Source organism: Micromesistius poutassou (genome assembly GCF_964030765.1).
Source record: "Micromesistius poutassou genome assembly, chromosome: 2".
Classification (NCBI taxonomy): Eukaryota; Metazoa; Chordata; class Actinopteri; order Gadiformes; family Gadidae; genus Micromesistius; species Micromesistius poutassou.
Window position 1 is genome coordinate 21,064,712 of NC_140272.1, and position 26,752 is coordinate 21,091,463.

The 26,752-nt window shown below is 41.6% G+C and overlaps 1 protein-coding gene across 1 annotated transcript in view; it reads left to right on the forward strand.

Moving 5' to 3' along the window:
- Positions 1 to 26,752, forward strand: part of LOC311339017 (dihydropyridine-sensitive L-type skeletal muscle calcium channel subunit alpha-1-like) — a 58,945-nt gene that overhangs the window by 22,063 nt on the left and 10,130 nt on the right. The window contains exons 6-26 of the mRNA XM_084464369.1: positions 4,989 to 5,134; positions 5,259 to 5,340; positions 6,875 to 7,035; positions 9,730 to 9,955; positions 10,111 to 10,318; positions 10,467 to 10,587; positions 11,892 to 12,006; positions 12,897 to 12,999; positions 13,519 to 13,588; positions 13,687 to 13,819; positions 16,857 to 16,986; positions 17,465 to 17,524; positions 18,613 to 18,719; positions 18,842 to 18,929; positions 19,015 to 19,122; positions 19,231 to 19,283; positions 19,391 to 19,537; positions 20,050 to 20,251; positions 25,187 to 25,345; positions 25,930 to 26,040; positions 26,181 to 26,264. Of these exons, the coding sequence (XP_084320495.1) occupies positions 4,989 to 5,134; positions 5,259 to 5,340; positions 6,875 to 7,035; positions 9,730 to 9,955; positions 10,111 to 10,318; positions 10,467 to 10,587; positions 11,892 to 12,006; positions 12,897 to 12,999; positions 13,519 to 13,588; positions 13,687 to 13,819; positions 16,857 to 16,986; positions 17,465 to 17,524; positions 18,613 to 18,719; positions 18,842 to 18,929; positions 19,015 to 19,122; positions 19,231 to 19,283; positions 19,391 to 19,537; positions 20,050 to 20,251; positions 25,187 to 25,345; positions 25,930 to 26,040; positions 26,181 to 26,264 (2,614 nt within the window). The remainder of the gene's footprint in view (positions 1 to 4,988; positions 5,135 to 5,258; positions 5,341 to 6,874; positions 7,036 to 9,729; positions 9,956 to 10,110; positions 10,319 to 10,466; positions 10,588 to 11,891; positions 12,007 to 12,896; positions 13,000 to 13,518; positions 13,589 to 13,686; positions 13,820 to 16,856; positions 16,987 to 17,464; positions 17,525 to 18,612; positions 18,720 to 18,841; positions 18,930 to 19,014; positions 19,123 to 19,230; positions 19,284 to 19,390; positions 19,538 to 20,049; positions 20,252 to 25,186; positions 25,346 to 25,929; positions 26,041 to 26,180; positions 26,265 to 26,752) is intronic.

A 26,752-nucleotide genomic window follows, 5' to 3' on the forward strand; every position in this document is an offset into this window, starting at 1 on the left:
ATTTAACTAAATGAAAACTACTAAGAGCTTAGACCAAAGGCCTGGCTCAAGAGATCGGTCTTAAAAGGAATAAACCGGTCCGGGTGATCAATCCATTGTAACTGTCTGGTGGCTTCACAAAAACATCTGTTACCAATATAATCGGCTAAATTACTTCATTGTACCAATCCTGCTGAAGAACTTTTGGAGACAGACTGGTAGTTATTATGTTTGGAGCTAAGGAGGTGCAGGACCCAGAGGTATAGGAAACTGCGTTTTAGTTACTAAACATGAGGGAACAGGACGGATAATGAGCTGAAGACAAAGAGAGAGTAAGAGTTTCACAATGACATAAACACTAGAAATGTTATAAAACTAGAAGTGTACTACCTGACTGAGAGGGTAACTGACATGGAAACAACAAACGAGTGGAAGGGAAGCTTTGACTGACATGATTGACCCCAGGTTGTAGATCGAGCAGGTGGAGTAGATGACAGTACTGGATATCTGGAGCTCAGACCACGCCCACACACACAGACTGAATAGAAGGAGCCGAAACAGGCAGTAAACACAGTATACACAGTAAACACAGTATAGTACAGTAAACACAGAAATGCTGTAAGCTCTGGGTGTTGAAGGGCTGTCTTGGTTGACACACCTATTCAACATTGTGTGGGAGTCTGGTACAGTGCCAAAAGAGTGGCAAACTGGGGTGGTGGTTCCCCTGTTCAAAAAGGGGGACCAGAGAGAGTGTGCCAATTACCCAGGTATCATACTACTCAGCCTCCCTGGTAAAGTCTACATCAAGGTGCTGGAAAGGGGTTTGGCCGATTGTCAGACCTCAGATTGAAGAGGATCAATGCGGTGTCCGCCCCGGGCATGGAACTACGGACCAGCTCTTCACTCTTGCAAGGATCCTGGAGGGGGCCTGGGAGTATGCCCATCCGGTCTAAGTGTTCTCGGCAGCAAGTCAGTTTCGTTTCCGGTAGGTGTTGGCCTCCGCCAGAGCTGTGCTTTGTCATCCTGTTTGTGATATTCATGGACAGGATATCGAGGCAAAGTCGTGGTGGGGAGGGGTTGCAGTTTGGTGGACTGAGGATCTCATCACTGCGTTTTGCAGATGATGTGGTCCTGATGACATCATCGGCCTGTGAGGTTCAGCACTCACTGGATCGGCAAGCAGCCGAGTGTGAAGCGTCTGGGATGAGGATCAGCACTGCTGAATCTGAGGCCATGACTCTCAGCAGGAAACCGTTGGATTGCCTACTCTGGGTAGGGAGTCCTTAGCCCAAATGAAGAAGTTCAAGTACCTCGGGGTCTTGTTCACGAGTGAGGGGATGATGGAGTGTGAGATTGGCCGGAGAATCGGAGCAGCGGGGCCGGTATTGCATTCGCTGTACTGCACCATTGTGACGAAAAGAGAGCTGAGCCGGAAGTCAAAGCTCTCGATCTACCGGTCGATCTTCGTTCCTACCCTCACCTATAGTCATGAGGGATGGGTGATGACCGAAAGGAAGCGGGTATAAGCGGCCGAAACGGGTTTTCTCAGGAGGGTGGCTGGCGTCTCCCTGACTGTGTGTTCACACCGCACTTCGCCCCGTGACACGTTTCAATGCAAAGTGAACATAGAGACGCCTATCGGGCAAAAAATTTTGTCGCCGGGACCCGTGACAAGATTTGATTGACGGGGCGACAGTTTTCCCGAAAACGGGCGGGCGCGTTCACGTGGATTTGTCGCGCGAATGAGCGACAGATTTCGCAGAAGTTTAAATATTTCAACTTCTTTCGCGGCACTCGCGGTGAGAAAACCAATCAGCGTTCACTCCCTGTGGGTAACGTGGGTGAAGTAACGTAAAACAGCCAATCAGCGTTCACTCCCTGGGTGACGTCACGTAACAGCCAATCAGTTCACTCCCTGGGTGAAGGTAACGTAAAACAGCCAACCACCGTTCAGCCGGCTGGGCTAACCGTTCGGAACCGGCCGAAACTGTGGGTCTATTTAATGATATGCGGCAATACATTGTTGTGGATTTTGGTCCAGGAAAGGCCGCCGAGACAGGATCGCTTTTAACTCACTTTATTTGGTTAAGGTTATTGGTCTATTGTCTATCGTCTATGGAACAAAAGGAGAGGGATCGTAAATAACACGCGCGGAGCGTCTCAGAGCTTAGCATGCAGGAAGATACGCCGCTGAGAGATTCTGTCTTCCAAAGGCGGAGTCTGAGTTTATGTATCCCAGGTGTTCTTCTTTGGGTTTTCTCACTTCCTGTGTGTGTCCGTTGCTGCCCCTAGTGTAAATGTTTTATAACTTTATCAATTGTGTTCAGTGCTGCCCTCAGGCGATTAGGAGGGGAAATTACCTCTAAACTATGCTTGGTGCTACTGGATATGGCTAAGTGAGAGTATTACAGTAAAAATGTATCGCTAGGGAATATTACAATTAAAAAATGTCACAACATTAACAAACATAGTTTGTTACCAGTATTGTATACATTATCGTTGTCGACTCGTGTTCATAATATGCATGTGTCCCCCTGTTAATACATCGCCATGGACCAACCGTTCCCTGCACTCCGCACTGAACCGCAGCTTGAGGAGGAGAAAGTGATTGTTGCCGTTTGCGACTCCCGGAGCTCTATATATAATATTATATGATATTATATATATAATATATAAATATTAGTGGTGGGCCGTTATCGGCGTTAACGTGCTGCGTTAACGCGAGACTCTTATCGGGCGATAAAAAAAATATTGCCGTTAATCTATTCTCAAAGTTGAACTAACCAGAAGCTGAGTGTTTAATAAAATATACTGTCCATAATCGGGCCATATGCTGGAGACTATAGCAATGATGACACGTTTTGGGTTGATCGTGACATCAGAGCAACCACCATAGCATCATAGAATCCTGCGCAGCCTGCCCCGTATTCTGTCAAATAATCTCCCGATTAAAATGCATTGGTTTAATATTGAATTAATTAAATTTAACATATTCAATTTTATATATATATATATAAATATACAATTATTTAGTCATAATATTATAAGTAGACCATGTATGTAGTTTATCGTTATAACAAGATCTGTATCTGACCATTGACATACATATTTATATATGTATTTATTTATTTATTATATACGGAGACCACCAGACCTGCTCGAAGCAACAAAAATTGTATATTAACACGCTCTATTAAATCCCAAGAAAGAAGACGCCATAGCTGCTCGAAAAATGTATTAACATTTTTTTTTAAAGTTGTTAAATAAGAGAACATCATTAGGTAGGCCTACATGGTTACATAAAATAACATAACAAGCAAAGACAATTGTTTTATAGCCATGATTTAAACGGCATGCAAGTTTCATTAGATTTATTTATTTATTATTATTATTATTTATTATGAGCACGATACATAACTACTGTCTGCTGCAAAAATCAGAGTATCCATAATATAAAGCATTTAACCCCCTATTGCATTTCTGGTTTTGACAAATAACTGGAGGGTGTACTGTAGCCTACTATCCGCGCACTTCCATTATGAAGTCAAAGAAAGTCTCCCAATTAAAATGATTTGGTTTGTATTTGGTTCTGTGTAGCACAAAATAAGTCGGACAATCGTGCACGAGCATGAGCACGATGCATAACTAGAGCTGCGCACACCCCTTCTGAAGCCTCTCGCTGTCTCTCGTTCAAGATGACAAGATGCGCAAAAATATCTGTCAAATAACTATTAAAATAACACAAAATGTCCGCAAATGTTAGATATGATGTTAGGTAGACACGCTAAACTAACACAAGTTTGAGCAAACGTTGCAACAGCAAAGATTTGCGATCTCTGGACTCGACCGATGTTGTCTGTGTGTTTGCCCTAGCATATGATTGGGTGAAAACGGTTCAAATCTATTGGCTGAGAAAATTGAGGGGAGGAGCTCATTGCCCACGTGCCCAGAACGCGTTCTGAAACACCGGAACACGTTCTGGGCACGCGTGCTGAAACGCCGGAACGCGTTCTGGAAAACCGGAACGCGTGCCATTTTAATCTAGATTAATCTTGATTAATTCCAAGATTAATCTAGATTAATCTAGATTAAAAAAATAATCTATGCCCACCTCTAATAAATATCTATATAATATAATATATACGATATATATATAATATCACGGCACAAAGCGGTGTGCGCCTCCAGATTATATTATTAATCCATAAACGACGGGCATTCTGACGGTTAGCCCAGCCGGCTGAACGGTGATTGGCTGTTTTACGTTACTTCACCCAGGGAGTGAACTGATTGGCTGTTACGTGACGTCACCCAGGGAGTGAATACTGATTGGCTGTTTTACGTTACTTCACCAACGTTACCCACAGGGAGTGAACGCTGATTGGTTGTCTCACCGCGAGTGCCGCGAAAGAAGTTGAAAAATGCGCCCGCCCGTTTTGGGGAAAACTGTCGCCCCATCAATCAAATCTTGTCGCGGGTCCCGGTGACAAAAAACGCCCGATACGCGTCTCTACGTTCACTTTGCATTGAAACGTGTCGCGGGGCAAAGTGCGGTGTGAACACACAGTCAGAGATAGGGTGAGAAGCTCAGCCATCTGTGAGGAACTCTGAGTAGAGCCGCTGCTCCTCTGCTTAGAAAGTTGAGGTGGTCAGTTGAGGTGATTCTGGCATCAGGTAAGGTTGCCCACAGGGCGCCTCCCTAGGGAGGTGTTCCAGGCACGACCAGTGGGGAGAAGTCCTCGGGGTAGACCCAGGACTAGTTGGAGATATTATAACACTGGCCTGGGAATAGTTTTAATACTGTGTGGTCCAATGAGGTAATAATGTTTGCTTTAATACTCTCTGGTTTAATGAGGTAATAGATTAAATTAATTTACATCACTTGCCCAATTCTACAATGTTTATTTCCACCTGTTGACTGCTCGAAAAAAGCATTGCCAAGCGAACCATAGGATAACTGAAAGGTAACAGCTTTCCATCTGTCCATTCATTACATTATATTGTTTCAGTGAGTTTACGAAGGAGCGAGAGAAGGCCAAGTCCCGTGGAGAATTCCAGATACTCAGGGAGACACAACAGTTGGATGAAGATCTGAAGGGCTACATGGAGTGGATAACTCAGGCAGAGGTGATTGACAATGACCAGGAGGGCCAAGGTAAGACCACCTACTGAGAGAAAATAGAGAGAATCTAGAATGGAAACCAAGTGTGTGTGTGTGTGTGTGTGTGTGTGTGTGTGTGTGTGTGTGTGTGTGTGTGTGTGTGTGTGTGACACCCCAGGTCTACTCCCCCTAGAAGATGGAGGATCAGAGGCAGATAGTTTCAGTAAAATGGACACTATGCACCGGATCATTTTCTACTAGTAAGCATTTATTTATATTTAGAAACATATTTTTCTACCATTTATGATATGATGGAGCATATAGTATGGTTCCCCTTCTTCAATAGCAGTGATTCATTATCTTTTATTTTGTCTTATTAGTGTTTCCTTTGGCCGAGTATAATCTCTTTCGGAAGGTGATATAGTTTTAGTTTAGTTTAGTTTTTTTAATTTCTTTGTGCAAGAGTAAAAAAAAATGCACGGGTTGGACAAAAGAAACCCCAGAGGGCTTATAAAGGATACCCACCTAACATTAAAATACAATAAGGTAAGGTAAAGAAATAAAGTGAACAAATAAAATAGAAAAGACAAAACAAAAACAATTACAAAATCATGTTACAAATGGAAAATACAAGCACATTTAAGTTCATATGGTCTAAATCGCCTTGAAAAAGTATTCATACCCCTTGAACTTTTTCACATTTTGTGACCCTATAATAACAAACTTGAATGTATTTTGTTGAGATTTTATGTGATAGACCAACATAAAGTAGCACATAATTGTGAAGTGGAACGAAAATGATAAACGATTTTCAAAATTTTAAGCAAATATAAATCTGAAAATTGTGGTGTGCATTTGTATTCAGCCCCCTATACTCTGATACCCCTAAATACAATCAGTGCAATCAATTGCCTTAAGAAGTCTTATTTAGTTTTTTAGTCTTTTTAAATTAGTAAATAGAGTCCAACAGTGTGTAATTTACTCTCAGTATAAGTACACCTGTTCTGTGAAGGCCTCAGGTGTTTGTTAGAGAACACTAGTGAACAACAGCATCATGAACTCACCAGACAGGTCAGGGATAAAGTTGTGGAGAAGTTTAAAGCAGGGTTAGGTTATCAAAACATATCCCAAGCTTTGAACAGCTAGAGGAGCACCATTCAATACATCATCCAAAAATGGAAAAAGTATGGCACAACTGCAAACCTACCAAGACATGGCCATCCACCTAAACTGACAAGCGAGGCAAGCGAGGAGAGCACTGGTCAGCGAAGCAGCCAAGAGGTCCATGGTCACTCTGGAAGGCTGGTAGACCATCTATCCAGCTATCCAGCACACATCTAGGTGGACACGCCCACTTGTGATGTCATAAGGGGAAGATTTCCAAAACGGCTTGTAACGGCTAATCACACCACTCCTGGTGGCATGTCATAGGACCTTTAAAAATTTGAAAACAATATAATTTCCTTTCCACTTTACCATTATGTGCTACTTTGTGTTGGACAATCACATAAAATCTCAATAAAAAACATTTAAGTTTGTGGTTGTAAGGTGGAAAAATGTGAAAAAGTTCAAGGGGTATGAATACTTTTTCAAGACACTGGTACATATACGTAGTTGCAGTTGACATTTCAAAAATGCAGACAGACAAATCAGTAGAAATGGCAATAGTGTTAAAATGTTTACCAAAAATGTGGTTCATAGCTTTCAATTAATCATAATATTAATTCCCACCTATATTTCTGCATTCTTATCTGTATGTCTTTTTCCTCATCTTCCTCATAAACCTATGACCAGTAAACGCGCACGCAGATGGAACCATTTCTGCAGAAGAAAATGCCGGATGTATGTAAAGTCCAAGCTGTTCACCTGGTGGGTAATCCTGCTGGTTTTCCTCAACACACTGGCTGTTGCAACTGAGCATCATCAGCAGTCACAGAGTCTCACCGATTGGCAAGGTATCAATAGTATGAAAAGCTATCAATAGATATTTATATTTCATTTATACTTTGTTTTATAAACAATACAATCAAACATAAATACCCCCCAATCCCCACAAATAAACACCCCTAAGGAAAGTTATTATGTTAATTATAATTATGTATAAAAATAGAGGAAAGGAAATAAATAATTAACAATCTGAAAAAAAATGCTCTTTATGAATGTCAAATTGTTTCATTGTAAATGTATACAGATACAAATTGTTATGTTTAAATACTGTATGCTGTTCAACAAATAGAAATGAAAGTTTGAAATATTTAGTCAAATGTTGTAGGAGAAATGAGAAACTGTGTCTGGTTCTCCCCTTATCTAATAAATGTGTGACTTCTGCTAACCACTACCCACTACCTCTTTATACCAAAGGGTTAAAGCACGATGTTTAGGTTTTTAGAGATCCGTTTTTCAAAAGCTCTGAAATATTTTAGTTAGCATATTTGCTGTACATAAACTTCTCTATAATACAGGTAGTAAGAAAGATGTTGGATATTTATATGTGTGACCCTAGCCCATGGTCATTCATGCTATTCATTGACTGTTCAGATTCAGTGTTTGATTCATTGAGAGGCTAAAACTGCATGAGTAAACAGTCAATAATGCGCGATACATCTGATGGATGTGGAGTACAAACACGTTGTGTTTTTGAGTTAATAAGATAAGATAACCTGGCCTCCTGGGTTAGGGGTTAGGGTGAGTCAGGGAAACTGTCTCTTTCCTCTCAGGACCCCTCCTGGCACTTGATGTAGGATAAGGCAACTTGTGTAATGAGATTTAATCTAATTGTAAAAAAAATGGCAAACAAAATAGTTGCAGAGAGCAGCTTTAAAGGAGAACTTTCAACCAGGACTTAATGCAGACAACAATCTGTATTGAGAGTTGCATATGTGAATAAATAAGAATGATGTGAATAAATGATTTCAACATAACAACATAACATATCACAACATATCTGTTCCATGTTGATTAAGCAAGTCCCGGTCTACAAGAGTCAAAATGCCCTCATGAGTCCTGATGTCAGAGCCACAAGTTCTCCACCTTTGACAGAAGACATACTAACATGTCCGTACAACACATCTAGGGCCCTATCTTGCAGCCAGCACAATTGACATTCTACACAGACGCATGTATCGTTGCTAGTTTGCACCCGGCGCAAAGCTGATTTTCCCCCACAGCAAACTCGCCCAAATAAACTTGCGCCCGGAGAGGCGTGTTGGCGAAAAGCAGAGGCGTGTTCCAGCGCAAATGATACTTGGTGCTATTTTAGTGATCCAAAAAGCAATTGCGCCATTGACCGGCAAATACCTTGTCTAAATGCACTAGTGAATAGCGCAGTTGGTGTTGCTATTTTGCCATGCCATGGCAGATCGGAACTGCAACATAAGCTTGCACACACGTAGGCTATACACAGCACAAACATGCAAACAATTAGCCTAATTAAAATATTATGATATCATGTCAAAGATTGTTCATATGTGTGAAACTGCATAGAAATAGCACGTAGATTGTGGAAACAATTTTTTTCACAACACTGTAGTAGGCTATGCCATGCGTTAAAATAATAATAATAACAATAATAAACGTAAAAAACGTAAAGTAAATGATAACGTTGGTTAAATTATTTGGGAATGAACAGCTGATACAGCGGTAATAAGTTGTACTTTTAAATCAATGCATCTGCAAACACTGTACACATATTTTCTTGACACAGACATTGTGTACAAGCCAATAACTTTTAGGATTGATGAGTATTTGATCGTGAGAAAACATAGTTTTACCACGAGTTTAAAAGAATCAATGAATGCGGTTGATGTTTTGCGCTCAGTGAAACTATGTGTGTACACCGATCTTTTTAAACACACGCAAACTAAACACGTAATGCATAATACAGTTCATGGCAATGTATATTAACGGGGGGACACATGCATATTATGAACACAAGTCATTAAAGATTATGTATACAATACAGGTAACAAACGATTGTTAATGTATTGCCGCATATCATTAAATAGACCCACAGTTGTGGCCACAGGACCGCATATCATATATGTGTTAAGTTGTCTTCAAAATTTACATGACGACTCAGTGCTTCTGAAGTTGTAGACTAAAATGCTATTCCATGTGTGAATTAGGCCTATGATTTGGCCATAAACTGAGCCATTTGAAGTTTGAAATTCATGTGATCATGCATCTGTCTCAGCGGAGACTGCGTGGTGTCAAAATATCAACTTGTCAAGTTCAAATGCACTGGCTCTTAAAGGAGATGGAAGATGGCACTCTCATTGGTTTATTGCATGTTACGCCAAAAACACACAGACCAACCCATTTTAGATTTGCGTCGGGTGCAAGACTAATTTATCCACCGGTATAATAGCAACAGCGCCAGAGATCCAGAGATACTTGCGTTTCAGACCGTTAAAATAGTGTCCAACTACAAGTCAGGAAGGCCATTCCAAAACAAGGAACTATCTGATATGGTAATTTTAGACAGACTACATTCCTTCCTTTGAACCATCAACCCTCAACTGTTTATACTATTCCCACAGAGGTATTAGCATTGTGTTAGTTTATTATTATAATCATGTTATTGAGACCAATTTGTCTATGTCATGGTTTTGTCTCTTCTCTCTTCCTCTGCTCCTGGTGTTTCTCAATAGGGACTTCCAACAAGCTGCTGCTGTCCATGTTTGCCATTGAGATGTTGATGAAGATGTATGCACTGGGGCTTCCCTCCTACTTCATGTCACTGTTCAACCGCTTCGACTGCTTTGTTGTGTCCACCGGCATCTTGGAGCTAATCCTGGTCAAGATGAACATCATGTCTGCTATGGGGATTTCTGTGCTGCGTTGCATTAGACTGCTACGGCTTCTCAAAGTCACTAAGTAAGAGGATTTGAAGATGTTTATAAATTAAACTCCTTTCATAAAGGAAACTGTGATCATTTTCAAAGGGAACAATATTGATTTGTGCAGGTTTAAATTTCTCATTGTTTTATTGAGGTTCTTGAAGGTTCATGACTCCCTGATTTGTTTTCTAGGTACTGGACATCCCTCAGTAACCTGGTTGCTTCCCTCCTGAACTCAATGAGATCAATTGCCTGCTTGCTGCTTCTCCTCTTCCTCTTCATTGTCATATTTTCATTGCTGGGGATGCAGGTGTTTGGAGGGAAATTCAACTTTCCCAACCAACCCAAACCACGTAGCACATTTGACAGCTTTCCTCAGGCCCTCATCAGTGTATTCCAGGTACTGATATTGCAACATGGCCTTCAATCTGATAAAGTCATTACTATAATTAATTGAGTACCAGTCTAATAACAAACATTTAAGCACACATTAATTAATTCTTATAACATACATTTAAGCCGACTGAACTCCTGTGTTTGCTTCCCAGATCTTGACAGGCGAGGACTGGAACTCTATAATGTATGACGGCATCATGGCCTATGGTGGACCTAGTATGCCTGGGATACTAGTTAGCATTTATTTCATTATCCTCTTCATCTGTGGAAATTGTATCCTTTTGTCTTTTTCTATTTCTTTAATTTGATTATATAGTTGTGTGTTGACAACTACATTTGATATATTTGAAGAATATGATTTTGGATGATTTAAGCGCCTTCCACCATTCCCTTTCAGTCCCCTATTTAGTGTGCTTCAGTCCCCGATTTAGTGTGCTTCAGTCCCCGATTTAGTGTGCTTCAGTCCCCTATTTAATGGGGCTTCAGACCCTATTTAGTGTGCTTCAGTCCCCTATTTAGTGTGCTTCAGTCCCCTATTTAGTGGGCTTCAGTCCCCTATTTAGTGGGGCTTCAGTCCCCTATTTAGTGGGGCTTCAGTCCCCTATTTAGTGTGCTTCAGTCCCCTATTTAGTGGGCTTCAGTCCCCTATTTATTGGGGCTTCAGTCCCCTATTTAGTGGGGCTTCAGTCCCCGATTTAGTGTCCACGGACCCGCTCCTGAGGATCAGCGTTTCGCTGTTTCGTTTTAGTGTCGTTCCTTTCCCAGGGCTCAAGTTTCGCCTCCATCAACGTTACCGTATGACAACAATAGAAGCGCAGTCATTGCGCTTTTTCATTTTACTTTATTTTCCATCATAACCTTTCCCGGGAATCAGGAAATAGTCTTGATCAGATTCAGATTTCCCGGGAATCGGGTCTCGCATGATTAAAACCTAATGACGACCCGCCCATGTTGGAGAGGTTCTTTTCTACGACCCGCCCACATTGAAGATGTACTTTTTTAGATGGAAACGCAACGTGCCTGGAACCAAACCGAGTCGAGGCGAGGCGAGTCGAGTCAAGCTGGTACTGTCGGTGGAAAAGCGGCATTAGTGGGCTTGTTTTTCATCTCGGACCCCCTGAAAATCTGTAGCAGTATCGCTTGTACCATCAAAATTATTACCTGGTTTATTTCACACATGTCGAGAGCAAACTCTCAAAATCTCACCTAAAGGAAGCAGATACAGACAGTAAATTACACATATCACCAGGTTAATTTACCAAATTCACCCCACAAAATATAATATTCCAATCAACACTTTGTAAACACTATAACCATCTGCAATGATGACATTTTGGTGTAAATGATGTAAAAGTTTATTTATCGTACCAACTCCAGATGATTCATTTGTTAATCACAACGGTAAGTAAACTGTTGATCAGACACAACAGCTCCAAAAGCAGATAGTACAACACTGGCTCACAAAATTAACTAAATATAATACATCCATACAGGCTCAGGAATGCTTAAGAAAACTGTTGTCTGTAAACCATTGTGTGTAATTGTTTGACTCGTATTTAACTTGACCCACTGCTCAGTCATCCTGCTGAACGTCTTTCTGGCCATAGCTGTGGATAACCTGGCCGAGGCTGAGTCTCTGACGTCGGCTCAGAAGGAAAAGGCAGAAGAGAAGAAACGCAAGAAAGTACTCTCGTAAGTGGAGCACAAAGCTGTGTCCATTTCCAGAACATGCACACATGCCTGTGTTGACATGCACTAATAATGCGTTCACCCGTTTCACCCATTTTAAATGTATAAACATATATATATGTGTGTATATATATATATATGTGTGTGTGTATATATATATATACAGTATGTATATATATATGTATGTATATGTGTATATATGTATATATATATATGTATATATGTATGTATGTATATATATATATATATATGTGTGTGTGTGTATATATATATATTGTGGCAACCCGCCTCGGGGAGTGAACCCGCCTTACTTAAAACAGCACGCAGTTCGGTTGGGTGTTCAGCCACAACGGCACGTTTAATCAAATAATAAGTCTTTCTTATAAAATAACTAAAAGATCATTGCGTGGCGCAGCCACAACGGCTGGACTCTCCGTCCACCCCAGCCACGAGAGAGCCCCGAATGGCTGTGGAAGCCTGCCTTTTGTGCAGGTTTCCTCCCGGCTCCTCAGGTGCTCTGCATCATGGTGATTGGGACGGGGCCGGGTTGCCACAATATATGTATATATATGTATATATGTATATATATATGTATGTATGTATGTATGTATGTATGTATATAAATATTTATATATTTGAAAGAGGAAACGGTACGTGTACTCATATTGAACCATATGGAATGGGCACAGTGCACGGATTGGTACACATTGCAAACCAAACAATACACTTAAAAAATTATTTGTTGAAAAGGATATGTATAGACATAAACCATTGGCGTACATAACTTTCAAACTTTCACATATGTCATGTCATGTTCATGCAGAAAGCAGGGTGCGCTTAAAGGAAATGTGCAAACAGTTCAGGCCAGTCCACTGCTGTGGTGTTTTCCTCAGGGCCAACATGCCTGACAAAGCTGCCGAGGAGAAAGCCTTTCTGGCCAAGAAACTGGCAGATCAAAGAGCCAAGGGCGTCGAGGGGATCCCTACCACTGCAAAGGTCAGACTAGTATGCTTATAGTTTTCATCTCAGACAACACTTGGAAACATGTCGTTTCTGCTCACCAAACCACACCAGACTTAGAGACAGCTTCTATCCCATTGCCATACGTGAACTGAACATTGCAAAATAAGAATTATACATTCACATTCAACTATTCATTTCACAAGCACCTTAAAACATCCTGAATGTTCTAATTTGCACTATTAAAAAACTGGACAACACTACTGTGCAAAACCGTTTACCTCAGCTGCTATTTTTATTTATCTGTATTATTTATCTGACAACACTACTGTACAATACCGTTAGCCTCAGATGCTATTTTTATTTATCTGTATTATTTATCTGTATTTTTGTCGTGTTATTTGTATATTTTATCTTTTTTTGTTTATATACGTAGATGTTTTACCTTTCTTATATATTTAAAATGTTGTTGTGAATCCCACCATCTGGATTGCATTTAAATTGTGTTGTACCATATCCAATGACAATAAAGAGAATTCAGATTTCTGTTTGCAGCTCAAAATCGATGAGTTTGAGTCCAACGTCAACGAAATCAAAGACCCGTTTCCTCCTGCAGACTTCCCTGGTGAGCTCCCATCCCTATTTCAGACTATTCCACTCAGATGGACTATCGTTTCAGAAAGGGTTGAGCTGTGAGGGTGATGAACCTGTTCCTCTGCGCAGGTGACGATGAGGAGGAGGACCCTGACATCCCTGAGAGCCCCAGACCCCGCCCCATGGCTGACCTGCAGCTGAAGGAGGAGGCTGTCCCCATGCCAGAGGCCAGCTCATTCTTCATCTTTGGCCCCCAGAACAAGTAGGACATTATCAAGTGGTCAGGGGTGGGACTTGAGCTGAAACATTTAGCATTTTAACATTTAAACAGTCTTCAACATATGAGATTTGATGTAATGTAATGAGGAGCTGGGTATGAGGTCAGAAGATACTTACGACGAGAAAAGACTACGCTACTACTACATAGTCAACAATATGAAAATAAACACACAACCACATTGACTGCAGTAACAGTCCCCTATATGCATCACATCCACAGCTGCAACACCATGTCAATCCAACAAGGCCAATCCACTGTGGGAAGCAGGAGTGCAGTCAGCCCAACGATAACAATATCCCTAAGGCCTGTACATCAGAAGGCACCATGCTCTTGTTTGAGAGGACTGAAGAGCATTGTAGTACTGTACAATCCTAAACCAACGTAGAAATATCTCCACTAGGCTAATGAAAATGTTGTTTTGCAACGTTGCATGATAAGCGCTGAGGCAAACACAACAATGTCTCCCCATAATGACAATCGTTTCATGATTCACATGCTAAATATGACCAAAAAACATTGCGAGGTACAAGCCCTATATCACTGCCCTGAAACTGGATTAAACTGAATAACTGTTAAGGGAATAATGCTAACAACCTTAGTCTATTTTACAGTAAATATTTAGCAAATTATGCTTTTAAAAAGTGGTGTGGACAAGTAGTGATTAGTGCAAGGGACACAAAGCTTAGCAAATATTCAGAAACCAAGTGGTTGTGTTTGTGAGATTGATTAATATGCAAGTATTGTTGCCTTATGCCAATACAGAACTACTATACGATGAATTGTCTAAAAGTAATATACAATTCTTGGTAGAACAACATCATAAGCCTCCCTGCTTATGAGATGTGGAGTGATGCCTAGGGTCTGAGGTCATCATGAGCCTAATGTTGTACCCAGACACATGATACCTGTAAAATTAACAGCTAAATGATATGAGCAATGGCTAAATGTTAGATGCTTGTATCAAACAAGGGGGGAATAAAGAATAGACTTGCCTCATGTCTCTAATCATTAAGGCTTCCCTCAAGATTTTCTATCAGAAAAGGGTTGGAGTTCCAGGGCTGAGAGAGTTTTATTGTTTTGTTAAAGGTCCCATGGCATAAAAATTTCACTTTGAGGTTTTCTAGCATTAAGTTGAGTTCCCCTACCCTCCCTATGGTCCCCCAGTAGCTAAAAATTGCGTTAGGTGTAAACCGAGAAGTAGCTATCTTGCTCCGCCTTTGAAAAAAGGATCGCTGAAAGGATCGATTCGATTTGGGAGCTGGCCCTCATATGGGGCCATGTTACCTCCCCTTTCTCTGCTTGGCCCGCCCAGAGAATTTGGCCCGCCAATGAGACAATGAGCTAGGACCATGCGAGTGCCACATGTGTGTGTGTGAATACACACACTGTAACGCAAGTGTTCTGGAGATACACCCGCGGAAGCGGGATACAGTGGGGCCCGCGGAAGCGGGCCCCACTGCCCGCTTCCGCGGTAGCGGGCAGCGGGGCTCCGGCAGGAGACAACCCCGGGCAATGGGCAGCGGGCAGTGGGGCTCCAATGGACAATCCTGGGCAACAATCCTTTTCTCCTCCATGTCGCGGTTCCCAATTCCTTCTCAACCAACCCAACGCAGACAACCCCGGTCAACAATCGCGGGCAACAATCCCTTTCTCCTCCATTTCGTGGTTCAGTCTGTACTTAATGTTGATGTGGAAGTGGAAGAACCAGAGGCGTCAGAGAACCCGACACAGTCGTTTGAGATTCATAATATCATCCGGAGGCGCAAACAGCTTTTGACCATGATAATATATATTATATTATATAGATATCTAAATATAATATGATATTATTTAGATATAGAGCTCCAGGACTCCCACCGGAGCACCCGTTGTGTTCAGTGTTCCACTGTAAACACTAGTGCATGGTACCGTGGCCGCAAGCTGCTCAGGGCCACACCCCCACCCTCCACCTTGACCTGCCTCTAAAAACGGCACGTTTGTGGAGAGCTCATTGTGGGACTGGCTCGTAGTGGCTGTAACTCTGCACTAAGGCAGAATTTCTTGAACGTCTTCATGTAATGTATTAGGGGCCCACTAACACCTATATTAAAGCATCCATAATAATAGCATGCCATGGGACCTTTAATATTTTCGCCACTTAGATATTTGTTCGGGAGGGTTAGCTATTGCTTAGTATGAAAAGGGTACTTTGACTGTTATTTTATTTGATGCCATCTATAAAGCCAGATTCATCTAATTAATTTAACTAAATTGATGATGATTTAAATATGATCCTCCTCTTTTTCAGCATACATACAGACAAATGCCTTAGAGATATGCCCAGAATTGAAATATAATAAATGATGTTATCTTAAATGATACCAGCAGCTGTGATCTCTTATGGATCACATGATGGTATTATCGGGAGGTCTTGAACACTGCTTCATCTTCTAATAACTCATCAGGTGGTTCAGGTGGTACTGCTCCAGCCAACTTTCCCCTTAAGCACCTTCTGGATTCAGCTGACCTTTGTATTTTATAGCACTCACAATGTACAATGTATTTTAGATTTTGCTAGCCAATAGAAATAGTACATTATGATGAAGGGGGGTTTATAGTTTCCATGCCATTTGTGAAGTGTGCGGAAAGCCCATGGCCATGGTGATAGTTTTATCATTTGGGATTTTGAGATTCAACCTTGACTTGAGTGATTTAATATTGAAAACTAGTTGTTTTCTTTGGAGTGAACAGCAGTAGAAAAGTTACAAATTGCATGTGTTTGATATTATTTAGTATTGATTGTTATTCTAAATATGTCTATGTATGTTTTTTTTTGCCAACGTTTAGTTAATGTGTTTAATCCATTTAGCATTTAAAACGGGCAATTTATAGCATATTGCCTATGAAGATTAGTACATTTCAAAAAAATCCAATGTGCTGATTTATTTGGATTGTTGCCAATTTTAATTCAAGTCTTTCAACAGCCATGGAGGTCAGATTTTCTGATTCCCTTCATCAATCAAAAGTGTTTTCCTCCCAGGTTTCGTAAACTGTGCCATCGCATCATCAATGCCACCACTTTCACCAACATCATCCTGCTCTTCATCCTCCTATCCTCCATCTCACTGGCGGCTGAGGACCCCATTGATCCCATGTCTTTCAGAAACCAGGTGAACCTCTCTCTCGCCATACAATGCAGGAACAACATATATATATATATATACAGATATAACACTGTTATTGAGTTTATCTTTACCTCACCAATTGTGACGATCTTGAGGTACGAGGTCAGCCCACATATTTAAAGCCGCTGGTTTGCTGTAGATAAGCAGTTCAGGCACCCATTTTGGTTCATTACGACTATAGATTAAGTTCTATACTGATCCAGCATTTTTCATAACACCTAAAGGTGCTGTATGTCCAATTTTTGTTAAGCAAAAAAGTGTGACATGCTGCAGCTCCTCTAAGTGTATTCCAACCACTGGTGATAACAGACAGCTTAAGGCTGAAGATGTTTTTAGGGTCCACCATGTCCCAATGCTTACCATTGTAGCTGCCATTTGCTAGTTCTTCTATAGAGCCCCTAAAGAGGCTAATATGTGTGTGTGTGTGTGTGTGTGTATATATGTATGTTTCTGTCCATTTTAGGTGTTGGCCTATGCTGATATCGTCTTCACTTCAGTATTCACTGCAGAGATTGTGCTCAAGGTAAATATACAGTTTTAATGTTTATACTCATAATTTTATTTTATTTTAGACTCATTCATCAAATTTTTAATCAAAGCAATATTTCACACATTTTGCCTCTTTGGCAATCGACCATCAAAAACATTTGGAAAGGATCTTTCCAAATGTGGAAAGGAGCTAAATTATTATAAACTGTTTATTATAAAGATATCACAGGACAAGATGTACTTCACATTGTTATGTTGTTTTTAATCCAGGAAAGGCCGCCGAGACAGGATCGCTTTTAACTCACTTTATTTGGTAAAGGTTTTGGTCTATTGTCTATTGTCTATGAAACAAAGGGAGAGGAATAGTATATAACACACGCGGAGCGTGATTCGCTGGTTGTGTGTCAGAGTTAGGGATGTTAAAAATGTTTAGACTAACAGGCTTTGCTGTCTAAATGGGAAATGTGATATTTATTTTTCTTGCATATTTTTGGGGTGTAAATGCCCCATGGCTCCAGAACAGGGGCGCAACTACCTACTTTCTGGGGGGTATGCAGACACATAGAAGGCCACTGCAATTTAGCACTCATCAGAAGCAACGTTTTCAGCGGATCAACTGGAACGTTGTAGGGAGGGGAGTCTTCAACTCCTCCCCTTTCATTAAAAACAATACAATGTGGTCTGGTCTAGTCTAGTCAAGTCATCAGCAGAAGATTAACTGGAGTTTTTGTTTTTTTTGGCGTGACATTTATTGCGTGTTCATGAGAGCTGGCAGTTGGCAACCCTGTGATAGATTCTGGACTCGTGCTCAAGTCGACTCTAAAAATATCATAATTTTTAAAATATATATAAATATATATATAATTTTTATATGTATAAACTTCTTAAATGTCGTGCTCAAAACGTTGCAACACCTTTTTGTTTTCAAAATAACCAATTCAATTATAGCCGGAGAGTAAAATAACCCACCAAGTAAAATAATCTAAAGTTAAACGGCAAAAGGTGGGTGTGGGCCATGTGATCTTGGTAAGTCTATAGCCAAATGTATTTGATGGTAGAGAATATAAGTGCAAGCAACATACAGAATGGGGGAGGTTTTAAGTGCCAATGTTTCTTTTTTAGATGACCACATACGGAGCCATTCTACATCAAGGCTCCTTCTGCAGAAACTCTTTTAACATCCTGGACTTACTCGTCGTCAGTGTCTCCCTTCTGTCAATGGGCATGGAGTAGGTTTGGCCCACAGATTATTGTCGCCGCAAAATTGTGTTGAAAAAAACACAGTAGTCACAATTTGACAAGTGACTCAAGCTACATATTTAAGTAATGTTATTGTGCTTGCTCTATACAGATCCAGTGCCATTTCTGTGGTTAAAATCCTCAGAGTGTTGAGGGTACTTAGACCTCTGAGGGCCATAAATAGAGCCAAGGGACTCAAGGTCAGTGTACTATGATATTGTTTGCGTTTGTTCACCCAATAGCAGATCATGGATCTCATCAGTTCTCACAACCCTTCCTCCTCAGCATGTGGTGCAGTGTGTCTTTGTGGCTATTAAGACCATCGGAAACATAGTCCTTGTTACCATGCTGCTTGACTTCATGTTCGCTTGCATCGGAGTGCAGCTCTTCAAGGTGAGCTTCTTTATCCAGCTAAGGATCAGCCCCAGCTGAACTGTTAAATGGGTCTGTCATTAACAAATATTTTATGTTCCTGTTCAAAATGGCGTATGGCCATTGTAGGGAAAGTTCTATTCTTGCACAGATCCTGACCAGTTAACTGAGACAACCTGCAAGTAGGTGCACACAGACCTGCACTTGCTTTGTCAAGAGCTAATCTTATCTTATATACCATTGAATCATCTTTTATTGAACTGCCACAACTTGGGGCTCTATTTCACAGAGGCTGGTATGTTAGATACGAAGAGGAAGCCCTACATGAGATGGAGATCCGAAAGAGGAACTGGGTTAACTCAGAGCTCAACTTCGACAACATCCTGAACGGGATGCTGGCTCTCTTCACCATCTCCACCTTTGAGGGGTGGCCAAAGTCAGTACCATTCTTTTTTTAGTGTGTGTGTAAACAACATTTTCTGGTTGTAATCGAAATATAAAGTAAACCATGCCCTACTTATTTGAATATACCAGATGGAAATGTGGCATTATGAAATAAATTTGGCATTATGAAATTATGAAAAAATTATGAATGAAGTCCCCTGAAATAAATAAATGGGGCGCATTTCAATATTTTTTAAATAATTGGATTGTGTCCTTCAGTTTGGATTAACTTTGAGTCGTCACCTCATTTATGCCCTTTTAATTATCACTAAAAACGCCTGTTTATATTCTGGCTGTCTGGATGGAATGAAACTATTAACCATTGACTATTTTCTATTAGAAATGTTATAAAGTATTGCCATTATTCAGAAGAATATATAAAAAGACAATCATTGTATTGCTGTACAGATGGCAAATAGAGGACAGGTCCTTGAATTAGATATGGTATTTCTCCATGTGTGTAAATGTGTGTTTACTATGTCATGTGTTTAATTGTTTCTCCAGGATTCTGTACAAGGCCATTGATTCCAACCTGGAGGACACCGGCCCAGTCTACAATAACCGTGTGGCCATCTCCATCTTCTTCATCATCTACATCATCCTGATCGCCTTCTTCATGATGAACATCTTTGTGGGCTTCGTCATCGTCACCTTCCAGGAACAGGGGGAGCAGGAGTACAAGAACTGTGAGCTGGACAAGAACCAGGTGTGTGTGTGTGTGTGTGTGTGTGTGTGTGTGTGTGTGTGTGTGTCTGTGTGTGTGTGTGTGTGTGTGTGTGTGTGTGTGTGTGTGTCTGTGTGTGTCTGTGTGTGTTTTATTGTGTGTTCTTGTGTGTTCATGTGTGTTTGTTTGTGTGTGGTCCTTTAACCTTTCTGTTGTACAGCAGGGTGTCATGACTTCATCTTTGTAATGTGGTTCCCCGCCTTTGCTCACCCCTTTTTTCTGCCTAAATGACAGAATACAATAATGCACACATAACTGGTTTACAGTGAGTACAGTAAGCATAGGTTTAACACATGGTGTGTATCCCATGGACTCGTGCTTGGTGCAGTTTTATACTCAACCTTTGTAGCAACCGTCTGTTGATCCACTGTCAGGATGGCCTGGGATGGTACAGTGTTGTTGCACCGCTTCTGCGGGGTCTTGCAATTATTTTGAAGGGTTATCCCATCTCGGAATTAAGTTGTTGAAGCGTCTGTCAGCTGCTCTCTTTCTAGACATTAATTTGGTTGGATAGGCTTTGGCAAACCTGTTGAGTTTTCCAAAACTAGCATTGAGAAGGCTTCCTATATTATGGCTTCGTATGTTAAGGCTACCTCCGTTAAGGCTATGTTACATAACGTAGGTGGAAGGATTATTTTTGTATAGACTGTGAAATATGAATACTTTGAAATGTATCAAAAGTAATCCCTTTGTGGGCACTTTAGCTCCAGGAACTCCAACCCTACGCTCTTGAGGTGGTAATTCTGCTGGTGTTACATGTGTGATGTGTACTCTTAACACTCTGGTGGAGGGCCATTTCACTCCATGCCTCTGGAACAGCACAGAGGCCCTGCTGGGAAGCATCTGTGTGCAGAGTGAACAGTGTTCCATATGCGGTTATGTTTCCAGGCCTTTCCATGATGATCCCTTGGTGGTAGGCCTTACTCTGGTCTGACCAAGAACCAGCTGATCTTGAATCCGTTTTGGCTCAACGGTCTGTATTCATTACAAGACGTAGTATTCGGTTTTCCTGCACGGTGAATACCATTTTATAATCCATCTTGACTTCTTTGTACACAGGCTTAATGGTGGCTGTGCTGGCTTTGTGAACAATGTCGTCTTTGAGACTGATGTGAACGTAATTTGGATCCTTTATATTATATAAACAAGTTGTCAAGGGTAAACAAAAGGTTAAGAATCCAGAGGTATCATTGTTGGGATATGTCTAGATCCTATTCTACGCCCATTAGAGTGTCATATCAGTTGTATATTAAACTTTGTCCTGGGACCGTATCGGCATTCAGCTAGACAAGCCGTAATGTTTTCACTCCTTTTCCACTGTGGAGATGAATTATCCTGACACCCCTAGTAGGTATATATTGTTTCTTTATGTGTTTTTGTCACATGATTTAAGTCTACTACTGTCTGCAATCCGAATGGCCACTCAGGGCAGGAAAGACTAAGGCCCAGTCCCATTTCCCTCCCCTTAACAAGAACACTTGCTTTGAGTGCCCTTAAGGCCAATTTCCACCAGAACCGTCACGGAAGCGTCACAGCAGCGAAGCGGCTGTGTTCCGTACTGCAATCCCCACTGGAAGCGGTATGGACACGTTATGGCTGCAACGTCACAGGACAGGACAGGAGGTGTTTTTCCACCTCGATGATCAACAATTCATCATCCATATTTCAGCTGTTGACTTCTGACTGAACTCCTGACTGACTTTTCGTAATGTTAATGTATCAATCGGCGGGAGGAGCTCCTCCGGGAGTCCGCATACGGCAGTGGTTCTCAAACTTTTTCGGTCATCCCCCACTTTGGACAAGGGGGAATTTTCAAGCCCCACCTGCCCCCATTGCCCCAACACATCCTCATCATCCTCATCGTCATCCGCTTATCCGGGGTCGGGTCGCGGGGGCAGCAGCTCAAGCAGGGGGCCCCAGACTTCCCTTTCCCGGGCCACATTGACCAGCTCTGACGGGGGGATCCCGAGGCGTTCCCAGGCCAGTGTTGAGATATAATCTCTCCACCTAGTCCTGGGTCTTCCCTGGGGTCTCCTCCCCACTGGTCGTGCCTGGAACACCTCCCAAGGGACGTACCCTCACTCGCGAACAAGACCCCGAGGTACTTGAACTCCTTCACTTGGGCTAAGGACTCATTTCCTACCTGGAGAAGGCAATCCACCGGTTTCCTGCTAAGAGTCATGGCCTCAGATTTAGTGGTGCTGATCCTCATCCCAGCCGCTTCACACTCGGCTGCCAGCCGATCCAGTGAGTGCTGAAGGTCACAGGCCGATGATGCCATCAGGACCACATCATCTGCAAAGAGCAGTGTTAAGATCCTCAGATCACTGAACTGCAACCCCTTCCCACCACGACTACGCCTCGATATCCTGTCCATGAATATCACAAACAGGATTGGTGACAAAGCGCAGCCCTGGCGGAGGCCAACACCCACCGGGAACGAAACTGACGAGAAAATTCTGCCGAGAACGCGGACACAGCTCTCGCTTTGGGAGTACAGAGATTGGATGGCCCTGAGGAGTGAACCCTTTACCCCGTACTCCCGCAGCACCTCCCACAGTTTCTCCCGGAGGACCCGGTCATGTGCCTTCTCCAAATCCACAAAACACATGTAGACCGGATGGGCATACTCCCAGGCCCCAACACAATGCTAATGAATTACGCCAAGCTTAACAATTCCAATTTTATTGAAGTAACATCAAGTTACATCATGTTGTATCTAAATTCTAACTCAATAACATCAAATAACTGTGCAGCTGTGTCATAACTTGCATCAAGTTAAAAAAAATAACTTATGAGACCTATCCCTGCATGAGTGGCTGCAAAGCTGCAAGCTTAAAATGTTAAAATGTATTTCAAATTGAAAAAAAATCATTATTAGTGACACATCTACAAAACACCACTAGTGTAATTCCCCGGCGTTCCATCTTATATGTCTAATTTTCCTTCGGGTGCAGGTCGGGCGTCGGTATCAATTTATAGGGTCTGGTCAGGTGCGGAATGTAATTCGTGCTACTGTCGGAACACGGGTTGGATGTGGTTTTAAGTTTTGCGGGTAAGGACGGGTGCGGGTTTGCAAAATAAGAGCCGTGCAGGACTCTGCTCATCTCTCTCCATCCCGCTCTGCCTCTGGCTCACACACACTCTGCCCCGGCCCCGCTCTTCCACTCGTGTCATTTTTTTTAAATCCCCTTCAGCGCGAAACATGTATTTGCCACAGCTTGCTCCGACTGTTTTTGACTGACTCATTTTAAAATGTTTAGCTACTCTGGCCTACACCCAAATTTAGGATTGAGTTTGCAATCAGCAAGGCAGGTTAACGAGCACAGCGACGCGGCGCCCCCGATATAGAACGACGAGTTGGAGCGTGGCGACGGCACCTATTTTATTGCATGAACAAATATCGATAGATATCTTATATCGACAATCGTCTACTTGAAAATACGAGATATGACTTTTGGTCCATATCGCCCAGCCTTACTGTCAAGCTTTCGCACCTACCATAAGAAATATGGAGTTTTCAGTGAAATTTCCTCCCGTTTGTCGCGCCCCACCTGTCACGTCTCTATTCCCCACGAGTGGGGCGCGCCCCACACTTTGAGAACCGCTGGCATATAGCAACAATCCCTTTCTCCTCCTGTTCTCCTCGCTGTTCAGAGTCAAAGCCAAAGTTCCTTTCCTCCAATTCCTTCTCCACCATAGCCGAGATAACCCCCCACTACGAGTCTTTACTTGTTGTGGAAGTAGGCCTACCAGAGAGTCGGAGACTCAACGCGGTCTTTAAGATTCATAATATCAGAGAATATCCCCGTCAGTTTGGCCGCGGCGCAATGAATGAATAAAGATTGTGAACACGTCGGAAGAAAAAAACATTTAACAGATGTGCCCGAAGTTACTACTTTACAACCCCGTTGATGACCAACATTTAAAAGAATTACTTTTAATTCAGCCTTGGGTGAATTTGAAGCATAGTTTGTTGGACTGTTTTCAAAACGGGTAGGCTTTTAGATTAAAATAAGTAATGCTGTCTGTGAGTCTGTAGCAAATCCTACATCTTTATTATTGTAGTATTCAACCATTAGCAAGGTGACACTGATTAGCTATTGATACCATAGATAGACTGTATAATATTACCGTTAGTGAATTGCATATAGGGTCGATGTGAGCTCATGAATATTCATGAGCAAATGCAAACTGATTGGCTGTAGAAGTGTTCTGAGACACGGCTGCGAACCGGCAACTTTCAAAAATAGAAGAGGCAAGTATCGTAAACAAAGTGCCGGTTTCCGGGCGGTTCCATGCCATGCCGCTACCGTATCCAGTGGAATAGCCTATATTGACCATAATGGTTTCTATTATCTTCGGCTGCCGTGACGCTTCCGTGACGCTTCTGGTGGAAATTGGCCTTTAGCTGCAAGTCAGCTCCCAAGCTGGCTAGCGTTGAAGGGTTGATTTTAAGGGAAAATAGTAGTATAATAGTAGTAAGTATTGGGACACCCTACCCCTTCGCGGGAACAAGCAAAATCTAGGGGAAGGGGGAGAATTGGGACAGGGCCTTACTCTTCTAATTCTCTATCCGTACACCCTAGCCCATTTTCAAGTTCAAATAATGTTATGTTTATTTATGGCCCTTATACTTTTAAACATTGTTGCTCTCACACAATGTCGGGCCGGTATTCCATACCTGTGGTTGTTGTGGGATGAAGTTTCTTATTGCCGAGTCAAATCTGAGTTGGCCGACATTCGGAAGTTGGGTGTAGTGTTCGTTGGGGCAGTGTGCAAACACTTTAAAGTACAATAATTGCATCAATAAAAGTATTTGGCTTGAATGCAATAAAAGTTCCAATGCATTGTTGGACTGAAAAGTCTAATCTCCTTGAACACATGATGGTGAACATCTTGCTCTCCGTCCTTCAGCGCCAGTGTGTGCAGTATGCTCTCAAGGCGCGGCCGCTGCGCTGCTACATTCCCAAGAACCCTTACCAGTACCAGGTCTGGTACATCGTCACCTCCTGCTACTTTGAGTACCTCATGTTCCTACTGATTATGCTCAACACCATGTGCCTGGGAACACAGGTAGGCCATCTTTTGCTCTATCGTGTGTATTTTATGTATTCTAATGACGTAAAATACAACGTCATTTTCTAAGTTAAAAATGTTTTATTAAAGACTCCCTTAACTTCAATATCACAAAAGGAGTAGTTTAACGAGGCAAAAAGGATTTAACATAAGGAAATATTACAAGAAAACTGAGCTAATATGACCCTGAATAAGCTATAATGAGGCAAAAGTTAAATATATATATATATATTTTATTTATTTTTTATTTTTTATTATTTTTATTTGGAGGGGGTGCATAACGACCCACGCTTGTGATACTTTTTTAGTACCTTTGTTGTGTCGGAGCGTAATAATGACGTATATGAAATGCACCGCACACCGTGGTTATACTGATGAGCTTAACCCTCACTCGGACGTGGTCATCAAAATAAACTGTGCAGACACTTAACTAAGTGTAACTTTTTTGAATTGTGTTTATGGACATTTTTGTATCATCATGATTAGCTTCATTTTAAATCACTCATTAATTGTGAGCCTTTTGTTTGCTGCACTGCTGATGAATGGAACTAATCTGTCTATTTATTTTCCTTGAATCCCAGCATTGTAACCAGTCGGAACATGTGACCCATCTGTCAGACATGCTGAATGTTATCTTTACTGTTCTCTTTACTGTGGAAATGATCCTCAAACTAATGGCCTTCAAAGCCAAGGTCAGTCACACACCCATATACTGAATTAGAACATCAACAACAGAAAGACCTTTTAGTAGTACTTAGTGCTTTGGATTGTATCATCCATTCTACCATTTGTGTTAATATACATTCTCTCTTCCTCCTGCGTATTCTGATAGGGTTACTTTGGAGACCCCTGGAACGTCTTTGACTTTGTGATTGTGATTGGCAGCGTTGTGGACGTGACCCTCAGTGAGGTTGATGTGAGTATCATTTCATTATTTAAATCAATACATGGGATGGAAGGCTTTGTAGGATTGTATATATATTAATCCAAGAATTAGATTATATATCGACAGTAAATAAAGTGTGTTTATTATAATACGATAAGATATTGATAGCTCTGGTGTGGGCGATCCAGAGTTATGACCAAAGGTTTGTGGTATTCTAAGACACAATAAGACATGGAGCTCAGGTGGATTATCAATAATACCATCACTGTCTAAACTGTTCCTGAAGTTTGCTTAATTCCAAAGATTCTAAATGTAATCTTAGAGTTCTGAGTTTATTCCCCAGGCAGTATTTGGTGGCCCTAGAACTATTAGGTGGCCCTAGTACTATTATATAAACTCAGCCTCTCTCACTGTATCCCAGGGGTGAGCTGGCGATATAAGCTGTCAATGCGGAGCATGCCCAGGCATTTTGAAGACAGAATGGTTATCTAATGCCGCTTTTCCACCGCCAGTACCAG